This window comes from Dromaius novaehollandiae, chromosome 5 (assembly GCF_036370855.1).
Source record: "Dromaius novaehollandiae isolate bDroNov1 chromosome 5, bDroNov1.hap1, whole genome shotgun sequence".
Lineage (NCBI taxonomy): Eukaryota > Metazoa > Chordata > Aves > Casuariiformes > Dromaiidae > Dromaius > Dromaius novaehollandiae.
Window position 1 is genome coordinate 54,174,870 of NC_088102.1, and position 22,280 is coordinate 54,197,149.

The window sequence follows — 22,280 nt, forward strand, 5'->3', positions numbered from 1 at the left end:
TCTGTCACTGGGTATATTAGATAAGATAATAGGCTATTTCTTGACTCTCTGATGTTGAACTTTAGCATTTCAAGTGCTAGATGGAGTGATATATTGGTTATGTATTATACCTAAAGACTGTGCATGAAGTAGTCTGCTAGCATTGGACAATAATGCTAAGGCTCATAAATGAAGCTTTTGTATGCAGAGCTAGTGCCATTTGAACAATTTGTGTGTGCAATGCACTGTCTTGCAGACAACTGGTGCTTTGGGTAGAGAAAGCTGTTTGTCACTGTCCTGTTTTGTAAGAGACCAGATTCATCTTTCGTAACTCTGATGAACCGGTTTGCAGCCTGTATCCAGTTTACTTTAGCAGCTTTCTTTGGAGTGAGCAACCTATCAGTTGTGAAGTCAGTCGGTTTGTTTCTGGCTTGCAGAGTGCTAATTAAAATATTGTTTGCAACAGGAACACAAATGCAACACTAAATATGAAATAGTTCTTCGCCCTACCTAATGTATTCCTGCCACGCTTTCCATGGAGCAGTCTGGCAATCTTTATTTATGAGAATCAAAAACTCTGTTTCAGCTACAGTGTTGTGAACTGACATTTATTTGGATCATCCAGGACCTTTAGGTTGCAGACTCCAAGTGTGCTGCATATTTAGCATACAAATAGACTAATACGAGGGTGTGAGAGAGAGGTGCACCAAACCGATAAAGACATCAGCTTGGAATATTTATTAAAAATGAATTTCAGTAAATTAAATGTCATATATTAAAAGAATTAATCTTAAAAATTGCTGGTACCACCAGTCTGTGTTACTGTGATACCAATTTAATTCAATTTTTCCTCATTAAACTCATCATGTTAAATTTGCATGTTTCAGATTATTAAAAATCTTGATAACAGCAATCTAGAATTATACAATAAAGCACACTACAGATGTTCTTTAATTATAATGAGTGGTGGGCACACCTTTCATCCCTGCAAGCTACTTAGTGCCATTCAACGGTTGCCTGGGTTTGGTAGTGAATGCAACTCATGTTCATGAACAATCTCAACAAATTGAAGTTTTATAGTTTCCTGCTGTGTCCCCAACGTGGTAAAATGGACCTTAGCCTGTACCATTTATTCAGGCAAAACTATTCCTGCCAGAGAAGGAGCTGCAAAGGCCAATAGAAGTGTAACGCAATTAAAATCAGTCTTTGAAAACAGTTTTGACTGCTGAGGAGATAGGAACATGCTGTTTGGCGCTGATTGTTTGCTCAAAATCTCCTAAATGAGTTAAAATGAAGATAATTAAAAGAGAGGCTAAACTTCAAGGAAAAATTTCTTGAATGACTATTCCAAAGTCTTCTACTGGTCTCTGTCAGAGAGAAGTGGTATCTTTATCGCTTGAGACATTTAAAGCTAAAAGACAATCAATTATTAAAAATGTCAATGGTTAGGGCTCAGATAGATGTCTTTTCTGTCCTTTTTGATTTTTAATATCTCTATGGTCTTAAGTATGAACTGGTCACATGAGTTCAAGTGACAGCCATGTTTAGTTACAAATGTAACTAAATTATAGTTTTATCTGTTTTTTTGAAGTTAGCATTTGCTTAATAACTAAAATGCTTTACCTCAGTATCATTGGTATTGGGTTGTAAACCTGTGACAATGTCAGAGTATCATAGAATTTCCTACTTTAAACTGGGCAAAACTAGCAGACTTTAGGGATGGCCATTGACAATGTACTTCTGCATTCTATTGCATGTATTTAAAAAAATAAATGCAGCTCCTTCTTGATGACTATAGAGCAATGTTAAAGCCAGCATAAGAGTTAATATTAAAGAATAAAATTCAGCCTTTATGAGTTTATGTAAAACTTTTTATTATTTCTTTTATGAATTATGCTTACATCAGATAAGCTTTACATCAAGTTAATTCGGCATAACGGTAGACATTTGGGAGATTTCTTTCGAGAGAGAGAGACTTTTTTTTGTCTCTTCTCATCCAAAGCAGTTGTCTTTGCTTACAGGGTTTATTTGAAGTAGTCGAATGACTGCTCTGCGGCAGGGATGCTGTTTGCATAGCGCTGACACTGACACTCCTTCCCTGCAATCTTCGTCTCCGGGAAGTGAGGCTTGTGTGAAAGTCGAAGGAGACGAGACGAGGCGGTGTCTTAAGTAGGACTGGCTGGGTAAAGGCTTCTGGTGTTTTTATGTTGAAGAAACCCCTTACGGTGGAAAACAAAGCTGTAATACTTCTCTGGAACCAACAGAGTTAACTGTCAGGGTGCGATTTTAATTCGGGAAGCTGGAGACCTGTCTGATTGTTTCATGTTAGCACACACCTTTCCTGCTTATAGGTATCATGATCCGCGAAGAGCTAAAGATCAGGATCTTATATTTTTTTTGCACAGAGAAGCATACTGTAGGAGTCTGATGAACAGACACTTTTCTTATAAAAGCCCTTCTGTCTCATTGAAACTGTAGATTGCTAGCTATTATGTGACATTGAACAGTTTTCTTTCAGTATTGTCACACGGTGACTTAAATATGATGAAGCATTAGAAAAGATTGAATTATTTTAATTTCACTTTTTCACTGAGTGAAACACCATTGTGTTTCATTTTTGAGGTAAATTATCCTATTTATCTTGTCTGCATAAATACCTTTATGAATAATGCAAGAAGCTGGGATGGTAAAAGTAAAAATTACAGACCTGTCCTTAAAGGACAGGATTAGCATCCTGCAAGAGCTTATTCAAAACCAACTGGTGCCTTTATTCTACAATGCAAAAATGTGCCACTTTTGAGCTTTTGCAAAGCCATTATTATGGAGCGTTGCCAGATCCATTAACAATTCTGTACTAATGACAGTTAAATAACTGAGCGGGGTAAAAGCATGCAATGCAGTGGAAAAATAGTTCTACAGGGGGTAAGAGCTGCAATGTCGTATGTTAAATTAGTTAGAAAAGAAAAATATTACACTAGTTCAAGGGTAGTGCAGATCTGTAGACCAAGACTAGAGAAACGAATTAAGGCTATGGGAAATTCTAAGTTCCCGAAGAAATATTAAATGGGCTGTTTTTCACAAGCACTCTGTTTGTTTTAGGCTATAGGACTAGTAATGCAGGTAGACAGCAAGCCTGTACAAATTAGCGGATCGGTGAAAATGACTTACTGACTTGAGTGAGCCTGGCTTAGCCGTGCAGGCTGACAAGGCGAAGGCCCCCGCTCCAGGAAGGGGCCGGCGGGTCCCGGGTCATGGGCGAGCACGTGAGGGCAGTGAAGCCTCGGGGACGGGAATGCTGCCAGTGCGCTGTCCTCCGGCCGCTTCCCGATGTCCCTGCAGAATTTCTGAGCAGGCTTTTTTGTGCTGCTGTGAGGAGTGATTGCAACTTTAGTACCATTTTTGCTCCAAAGTAACAGGTACAGGCTTTCATTTCAACTTAGCTTATCTTAATGAAAAAAGCACCAGCACACACACACGCACTCACGGACTCGTGACACATAAATGCAGTGCACATATAATTCAAGTTCTATAGCAAAACCTCAAACCGGACGTTGATAAAAAGATATCCATCCTAAGGTAAGTTTGTAAATACAAGTGCAAGGATCTAAAGATAGAAAAGCAAAGATACGGAACAGTGAATTGCCAGACTACTCCCCTGATCTGGTCATTAAACGTAGCAACACCTTCCACAGAAATGTTCCTCAAAAAAAGGGTTTTCAAAAGCCATAGTATGTCGAGATGGAAAAGATCTGTTAGGTGAACTAAGTAACGTCGTGGTATATGATGCACCTTTTTATAAAGCTGTCGTTTACAGTTGCTTCTTTTTATTAGGAGTATCTTAAATCATTCTGTATTTCTAAAACAAATCCATAATATTTTCCTATACCTTTAGACATATGTTTATCTATATGCTAAAAATAATGTACAGGATAACAGGAGAAGCTTACAGACCTAATCATGACATTTTTCTCCCTTTTTGTCTTCATGCACATCATTTTAAGCATGGGAATAGGCAACTGCAATGTATTAGACAACTGGGAAAGCTGCGAATGGTTTCCTTTGCTTATACTGCTCATCACACATGTTGTATTACACGGTCCAGCTAAAGATGGAAGCTTGCTAAAGATTAAAGATTGCTTCTGCAGTAGCAGGGAAAAGGGCACTCGCCCATTCTCCTCTTCCCACCATCACCCCAGACCTTTCTTAGCCCACGTGCAGACACACACACACATGCACAGATGCACAGGGAAAGGCCAGGTGGAGTTTGGGGTTCAGCCTGCAAGAGGAGGAGCAGGGCACCTCCCGTTAGCTGAAATAGCTCTGGGAGAGGAGAGGTAGCAGCCAGGAGCAGAGCTGGAAAGGTTTTTAATAGCTGCTTCTGGAGTCCACGGTAGCTTTAATGGCAGGTTTTCTCAAACTGACCAGCACGGCTCTTCCTCTTCCCACCTCCCCTCCCCTGGCTTGAGTAAGGCAGTGCTATTGCAAGTGTGAGTGCTTTAAGGAGATAAAGGAAGTAAAGAAAGAACCTGTATACCTGAATATGTGTCCCTCTCTCCCCGGTTCTGCTTGTTTGAGAAATTATTTTTTGTCCCCCTGCAAGTCAGTGGACAAAAGCTATAGATAGATGCTGCCATAAGAAAGTCATCTAGTCCAGAAATAATTGCATGTTTAATTCTACTTTTCTGACATCATCTGCAGAGACTCACACACTGATGCTCTTCTTCCTTCCTTCGGAAGTTCCCACCACTGCTCAGTTTTGGTATCTTGGCAGGCAGGCTCTTGGAGAAGGAATCTACCATCCTATTAGTATCCTATACCCTGTGCCCAAATCAAGTATGCTTTCAAAAGGGCTCAACTTTAGAAATGATCTGTAGGAAAACTCTATTGATTTTGTAAATTAAAAATGTAAAATTGAGTGGAAAGAGGCCAAGTACAGGACTGACCCAAGGAAGCAATCTTGAAACCGGAGCGTTCTGAGCTTCGACACTGAGGAAGAAACGAAAGCCAGGAGTCGTCGTCGTTGGCAATTGACCTGCAATAGCAAAGTCGTTCACTTTCCAAATAGGATTACACTTGTTCCATCAGCCATGACATGGTTGTAAACTCCATTTGCTGTAATGAATTGAAGGTGTCTGAGTTTGCAAGCAGCACTCATCATTGATGGACAGCTAGATTTGTGCAGTGTTTTAACGCTAAAATTAGCTTCTACGAAATATAAAGTACAGGAAAGGTGGCAGCAGTGACAGATTTTAAAGCATAAACAATTTGACTTTATTGTTAGATGGAAGCTGAATAAAGCTAGAAATAAATAGTGGTTATAACCCTGTTATGCAGATAACTTCATTCTTGAGGGAGCGTGAGCACAAAACTGAGAAAAAGGCTTTTGTTTAGATTTCTCAGCTGTATTTTCACAAGAATAAATATTGTTGCTTAAATGAGGAAAAATTGAACTTTTCTATGATGTTGCTTTTAAGATGTTATAAAATGGAGTTGTATTAAAGAAGATATTCAAATCAATTTCAACATATGTGAACATGAGTCCACTGCAGTCAATGAAACCATATTGGCTTATGTATTTTATAAATTGAGATAAAAGCCATGCTCTGTGTTTGTTTAATAACCTTAACTCAGTCTGGCGTCAGGATCTAAGCATGAGAAATTTGAACCTAGATGCTAGCAGATCTAAATGCAGATAACCTAATTTCTCAAACCTTGTGTGTTCAGTGTACACAATTTTATTCGTATTTTAAGTGTGTTGTTTGTCAAGAAGAAATCTCAGTGGGTGAAAACATCTAATATTTGTGGAGAATTTGAGATTCATTTTAATTGATAGGGTACCCATAGCTGGGCTGAAGACTGTCCAAGATAAAAATATAGTTTGAGCTAAACAGAGGAATAGAAACGTAATGGCTTCCTAAATTACCGCAAGGTTAACATATAATTAATTTGCTAATTTTAATTACAGTCCTACAAAATGTGCTGGAAAAATGCTCAAAGGGGAGAAACAGCCAGGTGCCAGTCGTGATTAACCAAGGTTACTAGCAATAATGAGGTCTCTATTAACCATGTTAAGGACATTTTCAAAATTCCTTCCTAAAAACAGCGCATTCATTAAAACTCAGCAGGGTATTCAACTTGCTGTACCTTTCCACTGCTACAGCCTTACCAGGATGTTGTCAATTGCCTCATTTTTTTCCCAGGTAAATGTATTATTGCAGCTGAAACGTAGACTGCCTTGTCTCTTTGTTACACGCTATTACATGTTTACTAGGTACTTATTTTGATCATGTAAACGGCATGAAAAAATTAATTACAAAAAAAGGTTAATTAATGTTTGTTAAATGCTCTGAACTTACTAAGTGCCAGATAGCTGCAAAGTATCACTGGCGAACACTATAAACAGGAGTCCTGAAGAAAATTGTCTTTCTTTCTGGGATGTCTTGGGACATGCAGTTTGGAAAGCAGGAATATTGCTGAAGTTGCCTTTTCAGTTGAGAAGGTGCTGTGCCATGCTTTATATGCGCAGACAAATTTAACTTCTGAGTTAAAAAGAAAAAAAACAAAAAGAACAAAAAATCTGCATGTTTACTTTACATTTTAAGCAAATCATGGTGTGAACAAATGTCTTGCATGTTTCAAACTCCATGATATAGTATTGTTCTTTTTTACTGTTGTTATGTCAATCATGTTAGTGTCTGTTGTTTGGAACCGTAATAAACCATGATCCATATATTAAAGGAAGACTTTAAAAAAAAAAAAAAAGAAAGAAAGAAAACATTGGTGTCAAAGGAAATTAATTTCCTGGCTGGCTTGTGTTTTTCTCTGAGGCAGATATTGATGAGTGTGCAGAGGGGATCATTGAGTGTCACAACCATTCACGCTGTGTTAACCTCCCAGGGTGGTACCACTGTGAGTGCAGAAGCGGTTTCCATGACAATGGAAGCTATTCTCTTGCCGGGGAGTCCTGTGTTGGTAAGCAATGATCAGCATAGCGCTTTCTTTCCTTTTTTTTTCTTTCTTTTTTTTTTTTAATACTTCTGCATGGTGTTATAAAGTGACTATTGAGACGGTATGTCCTGAGCAGTTGCTGTGTTTAAGGCTAAAATGAGAATGCAAGCGTGTCTAAGTTTGCCGGTGTCCCTAGCCATACAGTGCGGATGTTAGTGCAAGATGCGTCCCGGTTTTGAATGGTGCTGCAGAAGGAAGGCAAACACAGATCAAAAGTGTGACTTACTGTGCTTTGCCGTTTATCATAATGAGTTGCTTTAAAACCTGAAATGAAAATGGCTTTTGGGGGAGCACCATAGGCTACAAAAGGTGAAGTGCTGGTTTTTAGTTTTCAAATTTCATGATACAAAGCACATTTATTTCAAGTCTGTATTGCTTTGATCTGTTTATTTTGCATTGTTTGGTATCTTCATCACTTTATTTTTAGAATTTTGCAAACAGCATCCAACACTGTGTGCGTGCCCAACATACCACGTGGGCAGAGTAAGGCCCTAAGAACGTGAATGGAGAGAAACTGTTACAGGGTGTGGAGGAGCCGGGCAGGCGTTTCTGTGAGCAGAGCCTCAGCGCGAGGCCCGAGAGCGAGCGAGGGTCCGTGCGGCTTGGTGCTGGCTCTTGCGCTCGAGGAGCCCTTCGCTGGCCATAAGACTTTGTATGCCGCCACAGTAAGTAAGCAGCGATAAAATCCCAGGGAAGATGGTAATTGTGGCTTACCTCTGCTTTACAATTTTACCACTTTTTTACTTCTCCCCTGAAGCCTTACAGGTAATTTCTCTATATTTCGTTGGAAAGGTTGAGAACCATTTAGAAAGGATCTCATTTTAACTTCTACTAGGATTCAGATTGACTTCTTATGGCTCTGTAGCCTTTCTTTAGGATTTCAGTCATTTCATTCCTATTCAGTTTTATGAATTTCCTATAAAAAACCTCTTTTCTGCCTCGTTCGTGGAAGAATTTTTTTTAACCCTGTACATTTTATTTATCATGCACCTAAGAACAAAGGGCTCTTTCTAAGAGTTAAAGCAGCTTACAATTAAAGTAAAAATTGAAATGAAGATTTGTAATAATAAATACATAAGTTCAGTCATAACTCGTAACAGACAAATTCTCATCTTTTACAAATTGCAGCTAGTAGAAATGATGGGTCTTTAGAATGAGATAGCATTGTGATTTAAAAATGCAGAGGAAAAACAGTTGTTTTCAAAACGGATATTTTGTACGTTTTCAGTCAAACCAAATTAATTTTCACACATTGTCCTAAGCTGACTCTCAACCGGTGAGCACAGCAAATCCACCAAGGTGAACTTCATGGGGTGGCTGTGTCAAAAATGACAGATTTTACAGCATGTTGTGACTTAATAGATAAAACACCACGTGAAAGTCATGTGTTCTTAAATGGATTCTCAGATATTTAGAATTCTGCTCTGGTGTATTTAAATGCTGTAAAAGGAGTGACAGACAAAGCAATATTGAAAATAATCATTCTGTCAGAAGTCAAAGCAACATGAAAGAGCCTCAAAAAGCCCTGAGGATGCTGTGGATAACAGGCATTCATAGCTTTCCTCATGCCTGCCGATATTGCTTACTTGGCTATCTCCATCCTGTGTAAGGCTGGTGTGATATAACAGTGTTGGGACTAAGAACATGTTAGGCTCAGGCTGGTCTCAGCAGAAGACAGGTGTACAGGCAGGACTGTCATTTCAAATTGCCCAGTATTCCCTTTTTATAGAGGAGTTCGGTTTCCCAAGACGTCGGTATTGCCGATCTTGCTATTAAAAGGACGAGTGCCTTGCTGCCTCAGAGGAAAAAAGGACCCCGGAATGCTGTATGCTCTGTGGAGACTGAATGGATGAGTTTTTGTGAAAACAAATGGCCCTTGTTTTGACCTGCACAGTGTGCTGGAGGTTCGTAAGGTGAGGTGCTCTGCGTGCTATACGCAAGTGGTAAATGGAATGTGAAACGAGTGGGGTTATTTTAATTAAACAGCTTTGCTGAAACATCTGCTGCAGGGCACCAGGGATGAAGAGAATAAACCAGTTTCTTTTATTTCATTATACCGGTTAACCAGTTAAAAGTTAATCAAAAGATTCTGCTATTCCATATCAACAACAAAATTTAAAACCACGACTTTTATTTTAAAAAGTAACTTTTTAACAGAGTTTTTAAAAAGATATTTGTTAAAACGACAGATAGATATTACTACACGTTCCAGGTAGAACTTTGTGGGTTGAACATATATTTGTGTCATGTTATGGAACGTATTTGCATGGTGGAGTATGCAGAGTCAGGGCAAGAGTCATTCACTCTGTTGCAGATAAAAGAAGATTCATCTGCTTAGCAACAGTGTTTTGTCCTGGTATAGTTTACAGACTGTGTACTGAAGTCCCAGTGTACACCTGAGCTAGATTTGGCCCATTGTCCTTGAGTATGCTGTGAAAACATCTTTTCTTTCTCTCTGAAGGACAAATCTTAGAGAACAATGAGTAGCCTAAGAAAATAAGTAAAAAGAGGTTAAAAAAACCCTTTTAAAAATGGTAAGTGGGAGGGCATACTTAGCTCTGGCAAGCTATCTCAAGCCCAGGCAGCCAGTTACTGCTGTTGGATGCATTATGCACTCGTGTATCTACTGGTGAACTCCCCTTTCCCTCTGTTTATATGTAGGTGGTGTTGGAGCTGAGTCATTGCTTGCAGTGTCTCTGCAGTACTTGCAGAACATTTTAAAAAATATCATTTACTTGGGGTGTATTGTAGTATCTCAGCGCTTCTGAAAGCACTTCTCCTCTGTCTCATTGGCTATCAGATAACAGTGGAGTTTGTCACCTGGCAAGGGACAAATTTGTAAATCAGTTGATGTGGCAGGGAAGGGGAAAGTTGTAATGTTATAGCAACGCGTGGGAAATCAGGATGTATGAGTTAGCCAGGCCGCTTCAAGCTTGGGGAAATTTTGTTATTGCTCAAAATCTCGACCAAAGCCAGCTTTGAAAACAGAATAGATTTCCATGGCCATGCCTTTGTAAAAGATGTCAACTTCATAGGGTGGAGCTGTGCAAGCTCAAATCAGAGAATTTAGTTTGATTTCCGGCATTTTTTTGATGAACTGGCCTTACAATTATATATTACAATATAATATGTTATTAAAGATACTGCTTGCAGGCAAAAGACAATTGCTGTACTAAGTTGCTACCAAATTTTGCACAGGAATTACAATGCATAGGCTATAGTTGCTCAGTTACTAATTTTTTTCCTTTTCTAATAAGAATTTTGCTACACTTCAGGATAAATAAATAAAAACCCGTTAAAGAGAACAGCGACTTGTCATTTGATACATCTACCAATATTAACTGCTATACAGTGATACCACATTGAAGCATCCAGCATACCTTGGTGTTTCTTTACACCAAGAACCTGTTGCCAAATACTGCTGCCTCATAAGGTAATCATTGAATAAACCTTACCACTGCCTTTTCAGTGATAACCTTTAAGATCATGAAAAGCAAAAGAAGGGAAAAGCTGGCCAAGAAAATGTTGTGTTCTGAGAAGTAAATAATGTGCCATAAAGCTCACTCCTGTCTACAGCAGAAAAGTAAAAGCAAATTAAACTAAGTTATACATTTTAATCTTCATCTGTCTTTTTTTAAGTAAGATACTTCCAGTCTGTATGCAGTTGTTCAGACCCTGGAGTGCAGAATTCCTGATTCCATTTTTTTCCCATGTTGTTTCATTTTCAGTATCTCTACGCTGATTTACTAGTGGAGAAAGAAAAACAACTGAGACGGCAGTCCCTGTCCTTTGTTGGTTGTTTTTTGTTTCCTTCAAGAATCAACTTCAACTTTGTAGGGAAACTTAACACAGATCCTGCTTTTCCCACCCCAAAGCCACGGGCTTCACTGTCTTTTTCATACTGGAAGGTTGCATAGCTGGACCTCACCTCAGGGCAGAGTAGCTGTTGTAGGGTAATGAAAGCTGGCTGGGAAAAGGGAAGACCATGAGAACATGTGAGAAAAAAACTCTGCGTGCATTTGCCAGTCTCCCATGGAAGCTGGGTGCAACAGTGCTTTAGGGACAAGTTTGAATGTGTTTAAAATCAGTCCATGAAAGTTTAATTTATAGTATGCTGCAGTGTTCTCTCCTATGTTCAAAACCAACCGCATAGGAGTTTTGCTCTTTGTTTATTTTGCCTCTTTTCTCTGCAAAATAGAAGGCTAGACCCATCCTTTGAAAGTGTTCCTATATACCTGAGAATTGCTTTTCTAGCATTACCAAGCAGTACCTTGTCAAAAAGGTTTGCACGTGGTACAGACTCTAGACCTGCTTATTCTTTCTTCTATTCTGCTCATAGAAATTCCTAAGACTCAGAATAGTAGAGTCTGTATCTGTAGGCTTTATCCTACAAAATAAAAATAATGTTGCTTACTTTCCATTTAGTAAATTCTGATTGGTGTTCCGAGAAAAAGTTGTATTTCATGTCTTAAAAGTAGTTGTGCTTAGTCATTTCTACATTTCTAGAAAGCATTAGTAAATCCTATATTATGAATCTAATTTACTATGCAATGTTCTTTAATAGACCATAATGTCTACGTACAATATTGGTACTATCATAAAATATTTTCTAACTAAAAAGGAATCTGTTCAGTGATTTCTTTTCAATGATGAATCTTAACCACCTTGTGTGATTTAGAAAGAAGACAAATACATTATTTTCAGTGACAAGTTGCCTGTGAAAAATGATTTGTCAAAGCAGTGTTTAGTTAGCTTATACATACATTGGTTTGGGAGCCCAGCATACATTTTTCACATAACATTATACTGTAATGGTTTAATGTACCATAACAGTTAAAATTAGCACATTAGTAGAGTTCTTTCTTCTGCAACAGCTTATCATGATATTACAGAGCACTGCACTGCATGACTTGCACACATTTGTTAAGGTGGTATAGAAAAGTCATACTATTAAAACCTGAATCGCCTGGAAAGCTAAGAAATGAAGGAGCTAGGGATTGGTTTAAAATTTCAGCAAATCCAAGTTAATGAACTTGTGTTGATATGTACAGCCATGCTTGTCTTCTACCCCATCCAAATACAGCGGCCATGGGACCTCTTGTAATATCCGAGGGAAATTACCTCTCACTATAGCCAAAAAGGATGGAAAAGGAAATTGCATCTCAGGGGATTATTCTATTCCATACTGATTCTGATTTTTAATCTGCCCATGCTACCAAGTTATCTTTAGGTACTTCAAGAATATGTTAGGAAATGTGCATATCTTGGGTGGTTTGTTTCTTTCTTATTCCCATCCATAAGGTGTGACTAGTTGCGTTGCACTTGAAGTATATATGATCAAGTTCTTGTTGCTGTGTATTTGTTTAGAGAAGCAAAGACTGAAAGTATTTAAAGAGTGAGTTTTATGATAGTCCTGTGCAATATTTGAGGTGGCCTATCTCAGCAACCATCACTTTACTGTTGGCTGTATATTGTTGATTACAGACAAATACCTGGTTATGGTCACTTCCACTCTACTCTCACTTTTCATTAAAAAGAGACTGTGTTTTGAGAGGAGAGGCAAAGCTCTCTGAGACATCAGGCACTTCAACTTGTGTTAATTAGTAGTTTATGCCACAGATTATCTCAATATAGTATAATGAATAAGGTTGCAAAGTCAGATTCTAGGTATGAATGAATAAAAAGAAGAAAATGATTTGTTTTCACAGATTGACAGGGTATATGGAAGAAGTGATAACCCCCAAAGTCAATACAGGCACCTTGTTCTTGTGTTATAAACAGGAAAAGACTGTGAAGTCTCCTAGTTAGTTCGTATATGTGCTTGTCCATTGGTCTTGAAAATTCTGTAGTTTCGTAAATAAGTACTTTTGTCGTCTTCCTTCCTAGATAGTGCTGTTTAAACTGGGAATGAGGTCTGTGTACTATTTTGTTTTGCCTGTCATTAAATGTTTCTGTTTTGGGCCAACTGCTTCTGAGACCAGTCGTGGAAAAGCAAACAAAACCTGCTGGGAGTGTGCAGAATATGATTTGAGCAAGGATTTGAATAATATAAAAATAATCTATATGCGAGAGTCTTATCATACTATTTTTGTATTCATTAGAAGATTGTTTTGGACATGTTCAGAATTTTAAGCTAGGGTAACTTTTCGACAGCTAAGTGGGCACATTGATTCCTGTTGTTAAGAGAAATTTCACAGTAAACATGAGTATTTTATTTCATGTTTAGCTTAGCAGTCTACATGGTGATCTCATGTCTACATGGGCAATTCCATTTGATCTCCCTTGAAATGAAATAGTTTCTTAAGCTGACTGGGACTAACAATATGGAGGCATTTGTCTGGGTTTTTTTTCCCCCTTTAAAATCTTTTTTTAAATCTGGTTTGAAGAGTGAAAGGGAACAAAAACCACATTAAGCTTAAAACTTCTTTTCCTGAAGTTGCTGGGAACATTGGCTGGTTGTTCTGACTGTCAGAAATGCAATCAGTGACAAGAAAAAACTGCCAAAGGGATGTTCTAGTAAAATTAGTTCTATTAAAAGTTCAGCTGGAAATAAGTGCGGTGTCCAAACCTTTTGTATTTGATTAATGACTAAAACATTTAAATAATAAATGCCAAAAAATAGTAAGAAACCCTAATTTGCATAAAGAAAGAAAAAAATTGAGCAAACTGAGTAGCAATTAGGAATTTGTGTTCACGCTATGTTACTTGGCTTCTGCTTGATTGGTTCCTTTGTCACTAATGTCCCATTTACCAGTTTGAGCCACTCTTAGTGGGGGCATCCTATTTATGTGTGCTAAGCTGACAACGACAGCAGTACATAAACAGGGTGCTCTTCTGTTTTGGATATGTATAATAGATTAGGTTGGCTTTGTGCAGTGTGAACAGGTCTGTACTACTGAGAATATGAATAATGTTAGTTTCTATAATTGCTAACATCTGGCTTTCCATAAATCTGTTAAATTACATGGAAGCAGAATTAGATTTCTGTGTCATAAGTAAAGCAATTACATGGAACTCTGTAGGCAATATGGCTTTATATTCATCTGTGAAATCCTTTTAGTTTTGAACAGTGAAAGCTACCCTTCTAATCTGCACTCTGATCCTGCTGCATATTATATATGTGCTGTTCAAGGAGCCCTTAGTATTGTGGGGAAGGAAATATTAACAATGCTTGGTGAAATCACCAAAGACAAAGCGAGTGCTGCCTTCATGCCTGTGTTTTCAACATAAAATACAAGTCAAGGCTTATTGAAAGGAAAACAGTATAGGGCATTTTTAAAAATATTCTAAGTCTTACAGTAGCTATTTGGGTATAACTCATTTTATACAAGATTATTCATAGCTCTCTTCATGTCAGTCTTCATGGTTTTTCTGTGATACTCTGGCGCTCATTAAAAAATAGACTACAAGTTCTAATTTTTCTTAGTGCAACCACAGATAGTGGACCTTTCAAATACCTACTAGTGCTAAAGTATGGGTTAGAGCAGAAATGTTCTTCTGGAGGGATTAAGACTTGCTTTGTCAGGGCAGCAAAATTCATCATATTAGGGAAGGCTGAGGGACGAACAATTGAGTTGTGCTGTCAGGCCATTGGGAACCTCCTTGGCCAAGGACTGGCCCACAAGTTAGCCCGGGAATGAAGCCCTTCTGTGGCATAACTGCCTCTCTGCTTCCCTTTGGATCTATAAGCAGAAAGACGAGCAGCAATTTTTGCTGGCCCGTACCCTGACTCCTTTGTGCTGGCCAGTTTTGCAGCTGGTCAAATCCAAGGGCACTACCACATATCCAGTTGTTCCTGGACTATTTATAGATTGAAATGAGGAATTTTAGTAACCAGGTCAAAGGGAATTTAGTGTTTTGTATGTTATCAAGAGTTTTCTTCACTTGACTGAGAGAATTTTTAAGATCTTTTTAAATTCTGGCTTTTTGAGGAGATGACTAGTGATCCTATGGCACTTGCCCAAGAAGTAGGGCAATTATTCATCATGTCCCACCTAAATTAGAGCTGAGGTAATTTTTATTCTCAAAGTCTACTGAATTTTTAAATTTGTTCTTTGAAAGAGGAACTAAAAGTACTTACGTAATATTAAACAGTTACATATTTCACCCTAGCACTGGGGACACTTTAACTGGGAAGTGTGATGATTCCTTCTTGTGATTTCTAAATTTATATAATAGTATTCTGAAATTTTCATGATAGAAACCATTGGATACTTCTAAAGGATTCTCTTCTCCATCCTTCCTCCCACTTTTGCTTACAGTTTTCATTGTTAATGTATAGTGGAACAAAAAAGACCCCCAGTTTACTGATATTTTACCTGGACATTCTGTCAGGTTTTTTTTCCTGGACTGGTATTGTCAAAATATCTGGTTAAGTATTTTTACCTGGTATCTTTATCTGGAATTTTTATGTTTATATTTACTTGGACATTCTGTCAGGTCTTTTTTTGAGAACAGTCCAGAGTTCTTTTGTCAAAGAAATACCTATTCTCCATAGTGTGCCTAAATTTCTCATGGCTTCTGCTGCAAGAAAAAGAATGCTATATTAACTCCCTAGATAAATTCTTATTGGATAATTATATTTTACCCTCCAAAAGCAATTTTAATGGGATGCTGTAATTCACTTGTGTGAATTGTCTACTGTAATTCTCTAGTGTGTAACTATTTTCTTTTGTTACTTTTTTCTTTGTTTCATTGTGAAATCATACTTTTCCTGCATTGCTTTGTTCTAAAATTTTTTTTCCTCTATACGGTGCCTCTGATTTCTTTTTTTATTCACTTTACCTTCTAGCAATGGGAAAAGGATGTGATTGAGTGCTGTTAGTGTGGGAAGCGTTGATCATGCTAGGAGCTTATGAACAATAGTGCCTTTTTGTTTTGGTGAGAACGCAGAACAGCGTGTGGTCTCATTGACGGAAAGTCACTCTGATTGCTTGCTTGTTTCCAGTCACTGGGAAATCACTAAACACCCTTGTCTGGCAGCTCAAGTTCATTGCTGATGTATAGTTCCACTAGGTATGTCGATCTTGGCATTTGCAATTAAGTCTGCTGGAGATAGTTTAAGAATTGTAAGTGGAATCAAAGCAAATACTGAAAAATAACTTAAACAATTGTTGTTTAATATCTAGCAAGTAAACATGGGAGATAGCAGAAAGAGGGTATCCTTTTCCTCCTCCAAGACAGATAAGCGATATTTACAGGAATAAAATTTGTCCCAAGAAAAAATCTCCAAAGCACTATAAATGAGCTGTTTTGCAGATATCGATGAGTGTGCCTTAAAGACCCACACCTGTTGGAACGATTCAGCCTGTGTGAACCTGGCAGGAGGGTTTGATTGCCTCTGCCCATCCGGACCATCTTGCACTGGCGACTGTCCCCACGAAGGTGGCTTAAAGCGGAACGGGCAGGTGTGGACGCTGAAGGAAGACAGATGCTCTGTTTGCTCCTGTAAGGTGAGTCCCATGTGGCGTGTGTTTTATGAGTCCTTTAAATCTCTGGGCTAGTGTCAGAAATTTGGTATTGCAGCGCCGTCGACGTCCACAGAATTCTAGCCTAAGCCCACGGCGCAGAGGCAGAAGTTGAGCTCTGCTGTGGGTACCTAAAAATTTACTGGGAAATTCTTCTGGGACTTATTTTTTTCTTACTACGCACAACCACAAACACAGCTGGTAGCAGCAAACCCTGCTAGGCTTCTGCTACGTCACTTTCTTGGCCAGATCCAGTTGGAGCATGCCTCGGATGTTACCCTCTAACAGGACGTGCTGAAATGTTGAAACCAGGTTTCAATTTTTGTTTCTGTTTTGCATGAATACCCATCTCTCAGGGCAAGTACTGGAATCAGCAGTCTCCCTGTTGATGTTGTTTCACTTTACTTGGAATATATGTGAATTAGCTGGATGAGAAGGAAGGAAGGAGCATGATTCAAAGACTAGAGGACCTACCAGCAGGCAATTCATTTCCTCCCGTGGAGAAGAGTGAAGGCCAGCCTTCTCCTCCGCGTTGCAGCTCGGCTGTGTCGGCAGCCGTCCTGCTGGTGTACCGCTGGTGAGCGCGGGTGCCTCCGCGCTTTCTGAGAAGCCAGGCACAGAATAAGTAGGTCCACTTTAGAATTAACATTTAGATCGGATTTTCCCCCCTGCAAATTATCAGTTCTTTTCTGAGTGTGGCAACAGTGTTAAAGGAGCATTTGACTCTGCTTTCTTCAATTATAGTAAGTTAACTTAGGGGCAATGTCACTGAAACCAGCAGGATTTGAGAAATGCACCAACCTGAGGAATGGTTGGTCTTTTCTGGCCGCTTTCATCTGATGTGTTCATAGCAGTGGTAAAACTGTCCGTAGGTGTAACAACAACACTATTAGCCATTGCATAAGTGTTAGTAAAATGAGATTTTGGCCACTGGGAAAAACTGAACATAGAGAGTGAAGAGTGGACTATCCATCTTCGTATCTTAATGGTTTATGAGCCAGAAAAGCATTAGAAGGGGGGAAGAGTTGTTTTGAAGTTATAAGAAGCTGAAAGCCTCATCATTTTTGTACTGCAATAGCATCGCAGAAAGGAAAATCAAGACTTCAGAATGAATAGTTCCCACAAAGTGCACTGCTGTTTTAGGCTCAAATGGGAATATATTCTTGTTAGCTGCTATATTTTTTACTTCAAGTAGCCTCAAGCTCCCTAAAACTCCTCCCTTCAGAAGCTGAAGTGTACAACTCCACTGAATACATATCAAGCTTTTATTGTAATCTTGGGGAACTGGCTGGCTTATGAAAGGATTTCCAGTCAATAGAATAAACAGTTTAATATATGTGAAGACATCTGGTCTGCCTTTGTAGAATTATGACTATTAGTATTCCCATTTTAGATTGCTTGTAATTTGTTTTATTTGCCATTTCTCACTGCACTTATTTCTTCTGTTGAATGCACTTATTAGTAAATGAAAATACACAAAATGATTAACTAGTACATAGATATTTTAAACTAAGCCTGGCACTGTTTGTTGCTATGACTCTTCCTTTTTATCTTCCTCACTTTCCAGTTTTTCTCCTTTGTGAATAAAAATTTGCATTTTCTTTCATTCCAGTATCCGCCTTGTTTCAGGAGCCAAATTCTTGCCTGTCGAGCAGGGAAAACGGGGAGAGCTCCTCTCCATCATATCCCAACTGGGACATAAAGTACTCATTCAACGATTTTTTAAAATCTGTTATTGAAACACGTTCTCATAAACTGTGATAGCTTCCAGTCCACCCGGCTGCTCCCGAGGCCGGCTGCCGGACGGTGCCCTTGCCGCGCTGCTGCCGAGAGCGCTGACCCCGCCTGCCCTCTCTGCAGCCTGCTCGGTTTGCGCTGAGCAAAAAGGCAGGATATAACTAAATTATTCCTTCCACTTCTTGCTCCGGCTCTGAAACGATCCTGCTCACTTGTTTTCTCCAGGAGACAAGTCATCATTTCAGATTTAAAATAATGTGTTTTCTTGGCTTGTCTCCTGCTAGCTGCTGTAGGAAAGGTCAGATGGATGTGTTCTGGGCAGCGGGTGGAACACGTGGATCCCATTTTGAAAATAGTTTAGCTTAAAATCTCACGCAAGGGAAATCAAACACTTTGCTTAACTTTCAAGTTCTTTGGTTAATTGTGGAGTAGGACACTATCAAACATGAGAAGTTACAGTATTACAGTTACGTACTGAAGCCAGGTGTCATTACTGAAACACAAAAGATCATTCAGTGTTTCGGCAGCCACAGTCTCTTCAAACCATCCTCGTTCAAGTGAATGAGGACAAAGTTTACAAAAACATAAACTCCCCAAACTTAATTAGTTTGCCGTATAATTGATATAGTACCTTAAGTATATTTGATGTGTCTTCTACAAGCATGTTCCTGAACTCTTGTGGAATGAATATACAAGAGTGGCAGAAATTTGTGGTGGTTGGGGGGGGAGGGATTTATTCCTCTCTCCTATGAAAAAAACTGAGCCTGGCTGTACAGTTTGGCTATACTGTATCTAGTTTTTGAGTCTGTCCTCTAATTAAGAGAACCCTCCATTCCCTCTAGGAAAAAAAGCCAGAGATAAGCACAGCACTGAGAACAGTGGGACGTAACCAAGGTGAAAGTGCATTCAAATGGTGAGAACGGTGCGGTAGTTAGGTTTCTGTAGGGTCTCACTTCTGGCCTGGGTTAGCTTTGTGTCCGTGTGGAAAATTGAGTCACCTTTGTGGTGATTCCTCTGTGTGTCAGGTTTTCCTTCAGTAAGAACAATTTTCTGTTCATACCATTAATGTTTGTGAAGCATGTGGCAGTGAGGAAGCTGGGGAAGAACAGCGACTAAGTAAGATGATACATATTATTATCTCATCAAAAGAAAGTAAGTTATTTTCTATATATATTTCTCCATTTTCACTATAGAGAAGAGCTTTTTTTTAAAAAAAAAAAGCAATGCTATTATAGAGCTGCAAAAACATGAGTTAAATGGTGTAGTTTAAGAGGCTTTGTGTCATTGCAGTATGGGGATAAAAATGTTTTTTGAAAGGCATAGAACTAACGAGGTTGTAGATAAAACACAGATGCTTAAAGAATAAAGAGAATAGCAGTGTATTATGATTACCAAAAGGTCTCTGGCAAAATCTTCAGGCATTGTCAGAAATATATAGAGTGAAGGCAGCGTAAAAGGTTACTTGCTCCCTAGAGGTAACAGCACGGGAGCTCTGAACTACCAGCACTGTCACCAGCTGAAAAGGGGAATTTGAAAAATAATCTTGAAAGCCTGGAAAGTAAATTGGAGCAGGACAGACAGGTTATTGTTAGCCATTATCAATCAGGACTTGGTTTCAGGGAGGCGAGACCTTGCCGTTGTGAGTGGCATCAGGCCAGCGAGCCGGGTGCAGGGGACGGGTGGTCCCGTCAGCGCCCTCGCGCTTGGCTGGAAGCTGCCGTCTGCCAGGGCAGAGGATAGTTGCACTTTCCTGTCTGCAGGAATAGAGATGTGGCCTTACCTCTCTGTTAGGGAAGACCTTTGGTTCTCATCTTCCACCGCTCACTGCGGGAAGAGGATGGCTTTTTTCTGTTTTTCATGGAAGGGGCTTATTCCCAGCACTGCCTCTGACCTGGCCAGCAGGCGTGGGTAAGGAGCTGGACAGCCGCTCTCTTCCGTGTGCTATGACTTACTCAAACTGCCAAATAAGAAAACAAAGCTTGTTTATTCCTTCTCCAACAGCTAAAGGGACAAATCAAAAGAATCCATAGTTACCTTAATTTGATACACAGCTGAGTAAAGCCTGTGTGACAGACTAGCCCTGTATCCTGCAGCTGGTAAAAGCAGTTCAGACTCATGTTAAGCTGTCATGTTTTCTACATTTCCATAGTTTTGTGTGCTCTTTAGCTTTCTTCGTTAGGCATAAGAAATCATTTTAATTATTCTTACAGCTGAAAGCGATATGCTAATCAGTTTGGAAATACTAGGAAACACATCAGTGTCATTGGCTGACCTGAGCATTAGGGTTGCCTGACCCTGATTTTGTACATGTTGCTTTGTGGCCAAGCCTGGCTGTGCTTAAAAACAAAAGCCAAACCCAGATTCCTCCATCAGAATGGAAACACAGAACAGCCTCCCCTGCTACGTGCTTTTGTTACAGCTATTTCATCTGCCTACAGAAAAGCCATCCTGGACTGCCATCACTCTTTTTAGTCATAACTTTTTAAAAGCTTCAAGAGGAAATAAAATTCCTCACTTAGATAAGTATACCTTTTTTCAGGAAGGAGTAAAACTCCCCTTTACATCAGATATAGATTTATAGACTCAGAACAAGGTTCTGAAGACAATATGGAGCACCTGTAATGAAACAAGTGGAGATATTTTAGGAATTGTACAGCTGCAATTCAGAGCAGAATATAGCTTCATTCCTGTCTCGGCTGTACCTTTAAATTGGCTGCAGATGAGTCTTTGTTTAAAGAAGGGCCAATCCAATAACCAGTATTAAATGCAAAAGAAGTTAACGACAAAACTTCCCAATGATCACCTCATTGTTAACTATGCTTTCAGTTTTCCAGTCTACATGCAGCATATTGGTATGTTGGCTCACTTACAAAAAGGCTATAACTTCAAACATGGTAGTCCCTCCAGTTTTCATAACTAGAATTAGAATAAATTTGTTTTTCTCTGATGCAAAGGGAATATGTCCTTTTCTTTTTCACATGCAGAAGCAATTCTTCTGTTTATCTCAAACAATTCTGTTTAATGGTCTTTACCAATATATGCCATCCAATATTATAAGTAAATATTCAGTAAATGCAGAAGAAAATCATATTTTGGAGAGCCTGCGGAATATAGAAAGCCAGGAATATAGTGGATGATGACAGTTTGTGGTCCGAATAGCTTTAAGCTGATGTACTGTAGGTCCAGGCATAGAACAGAACCAGTGGTAAACTCAGGTGAAAGAATGGTTAATGCCATGGTGATTTTGCTCCATCATGCTCCTATGAAGTTAAAGGGGCCATCTTCATAATTTTAATTTATTTATTTATTCAAGTTATTTTCTTCACAATGATACAGTTACTCAAAATAGTGCTAAGCAATTGTAATGCTAATGTGTTAGAGAGAGGGGAAACCACTTGGCAAGTTTGTTCATGTAACCAATGAGATATGAAATTGCTTCACATTTCATCTGAGAAACTGATCCCCCCCGCCCCTTTTTTTTTATTCAGTTAGGTGGGGACACAGGAAAACGGTATTTTCAGACAGCATTGGGTCAGTTAAATCATCCTAGCAATTAAGTGTCTGTTCGCGCTCACAGGAATTGGAACAATACTGGTATTTGAAGTTGCTTGCAACTTGCAGGATTGAGTCCTTACGAGGGTAGTATTGAATACTTTAGGAACTTAGTATTTCCTGAGGTAAAGATGTACTTTTTGATATCTACCTTGTGACCTCTTCTGGGGGGCTGACGTGGGGGTGCGCTTTGGCGGCACATGACTGATGGCGTGGCAACACGCTCTCTGCAGGACGGGAGGACTTTCTGTCGGAGAACAGCCTGCGACTGCGAGAACCCCAGTGCCGATCTCTTCTGCTGCCCGGAGTGCGACACCAGGGTCACCAGCCAGTGCCTCGACCAGACCGGGCACAAGCTCTACCGCAGCGGGGACAACTGGACCTACAGCTGCCAGCAGTGCCGTTGCTTGGTATGAGTAATGTGTTTTGGAGAGGAGCGAGAATGATGGGTGTGACTTTTAGCAAGGCATACCTGGAAGTGGGATACTAGCTCTCCCTTCACCTGCTTTTCCTGCTAAGAATGATGATACAGCACCT

The 22,280-nt window shown here is 39.3% G+C and overlaps 1 protein-coding gene across 4 annotated transcripts in view; it reads left to right on the plus strand.

Moving 5' to 3' along the window:
• Window positions 1-22,280, plus strand: part of NELL1 (neural EGFL like 1) — a 294,281-nt gene that overhangs the window by 266,213 nt on the left and 5,788 nt on the right. For 2 of the 4 annotated variants that reach the window (XM_064512849.1, XM_064512851.1), the window contains exons 16-18: window positions 6,811-6,951; window positions 16,246-16,439; window positions 21,977-22,153. In XM_064512849.1, the coding sequence (XP_064368919.1) occupies window positions 6,811-6,951; window positions 16,246-16,439; window positions 21,977-22,153 (512 nt within the window). The remainder of the gene's footprint in view (window positions 1-6,810; window positions 6,952-16,245; window positions 16,440-21,976; window positions 22,154-22,280) is intronic. The other 2 variants (XM_064512850.1, XM_064512852.1) reach the window with 2 other exon arrangements.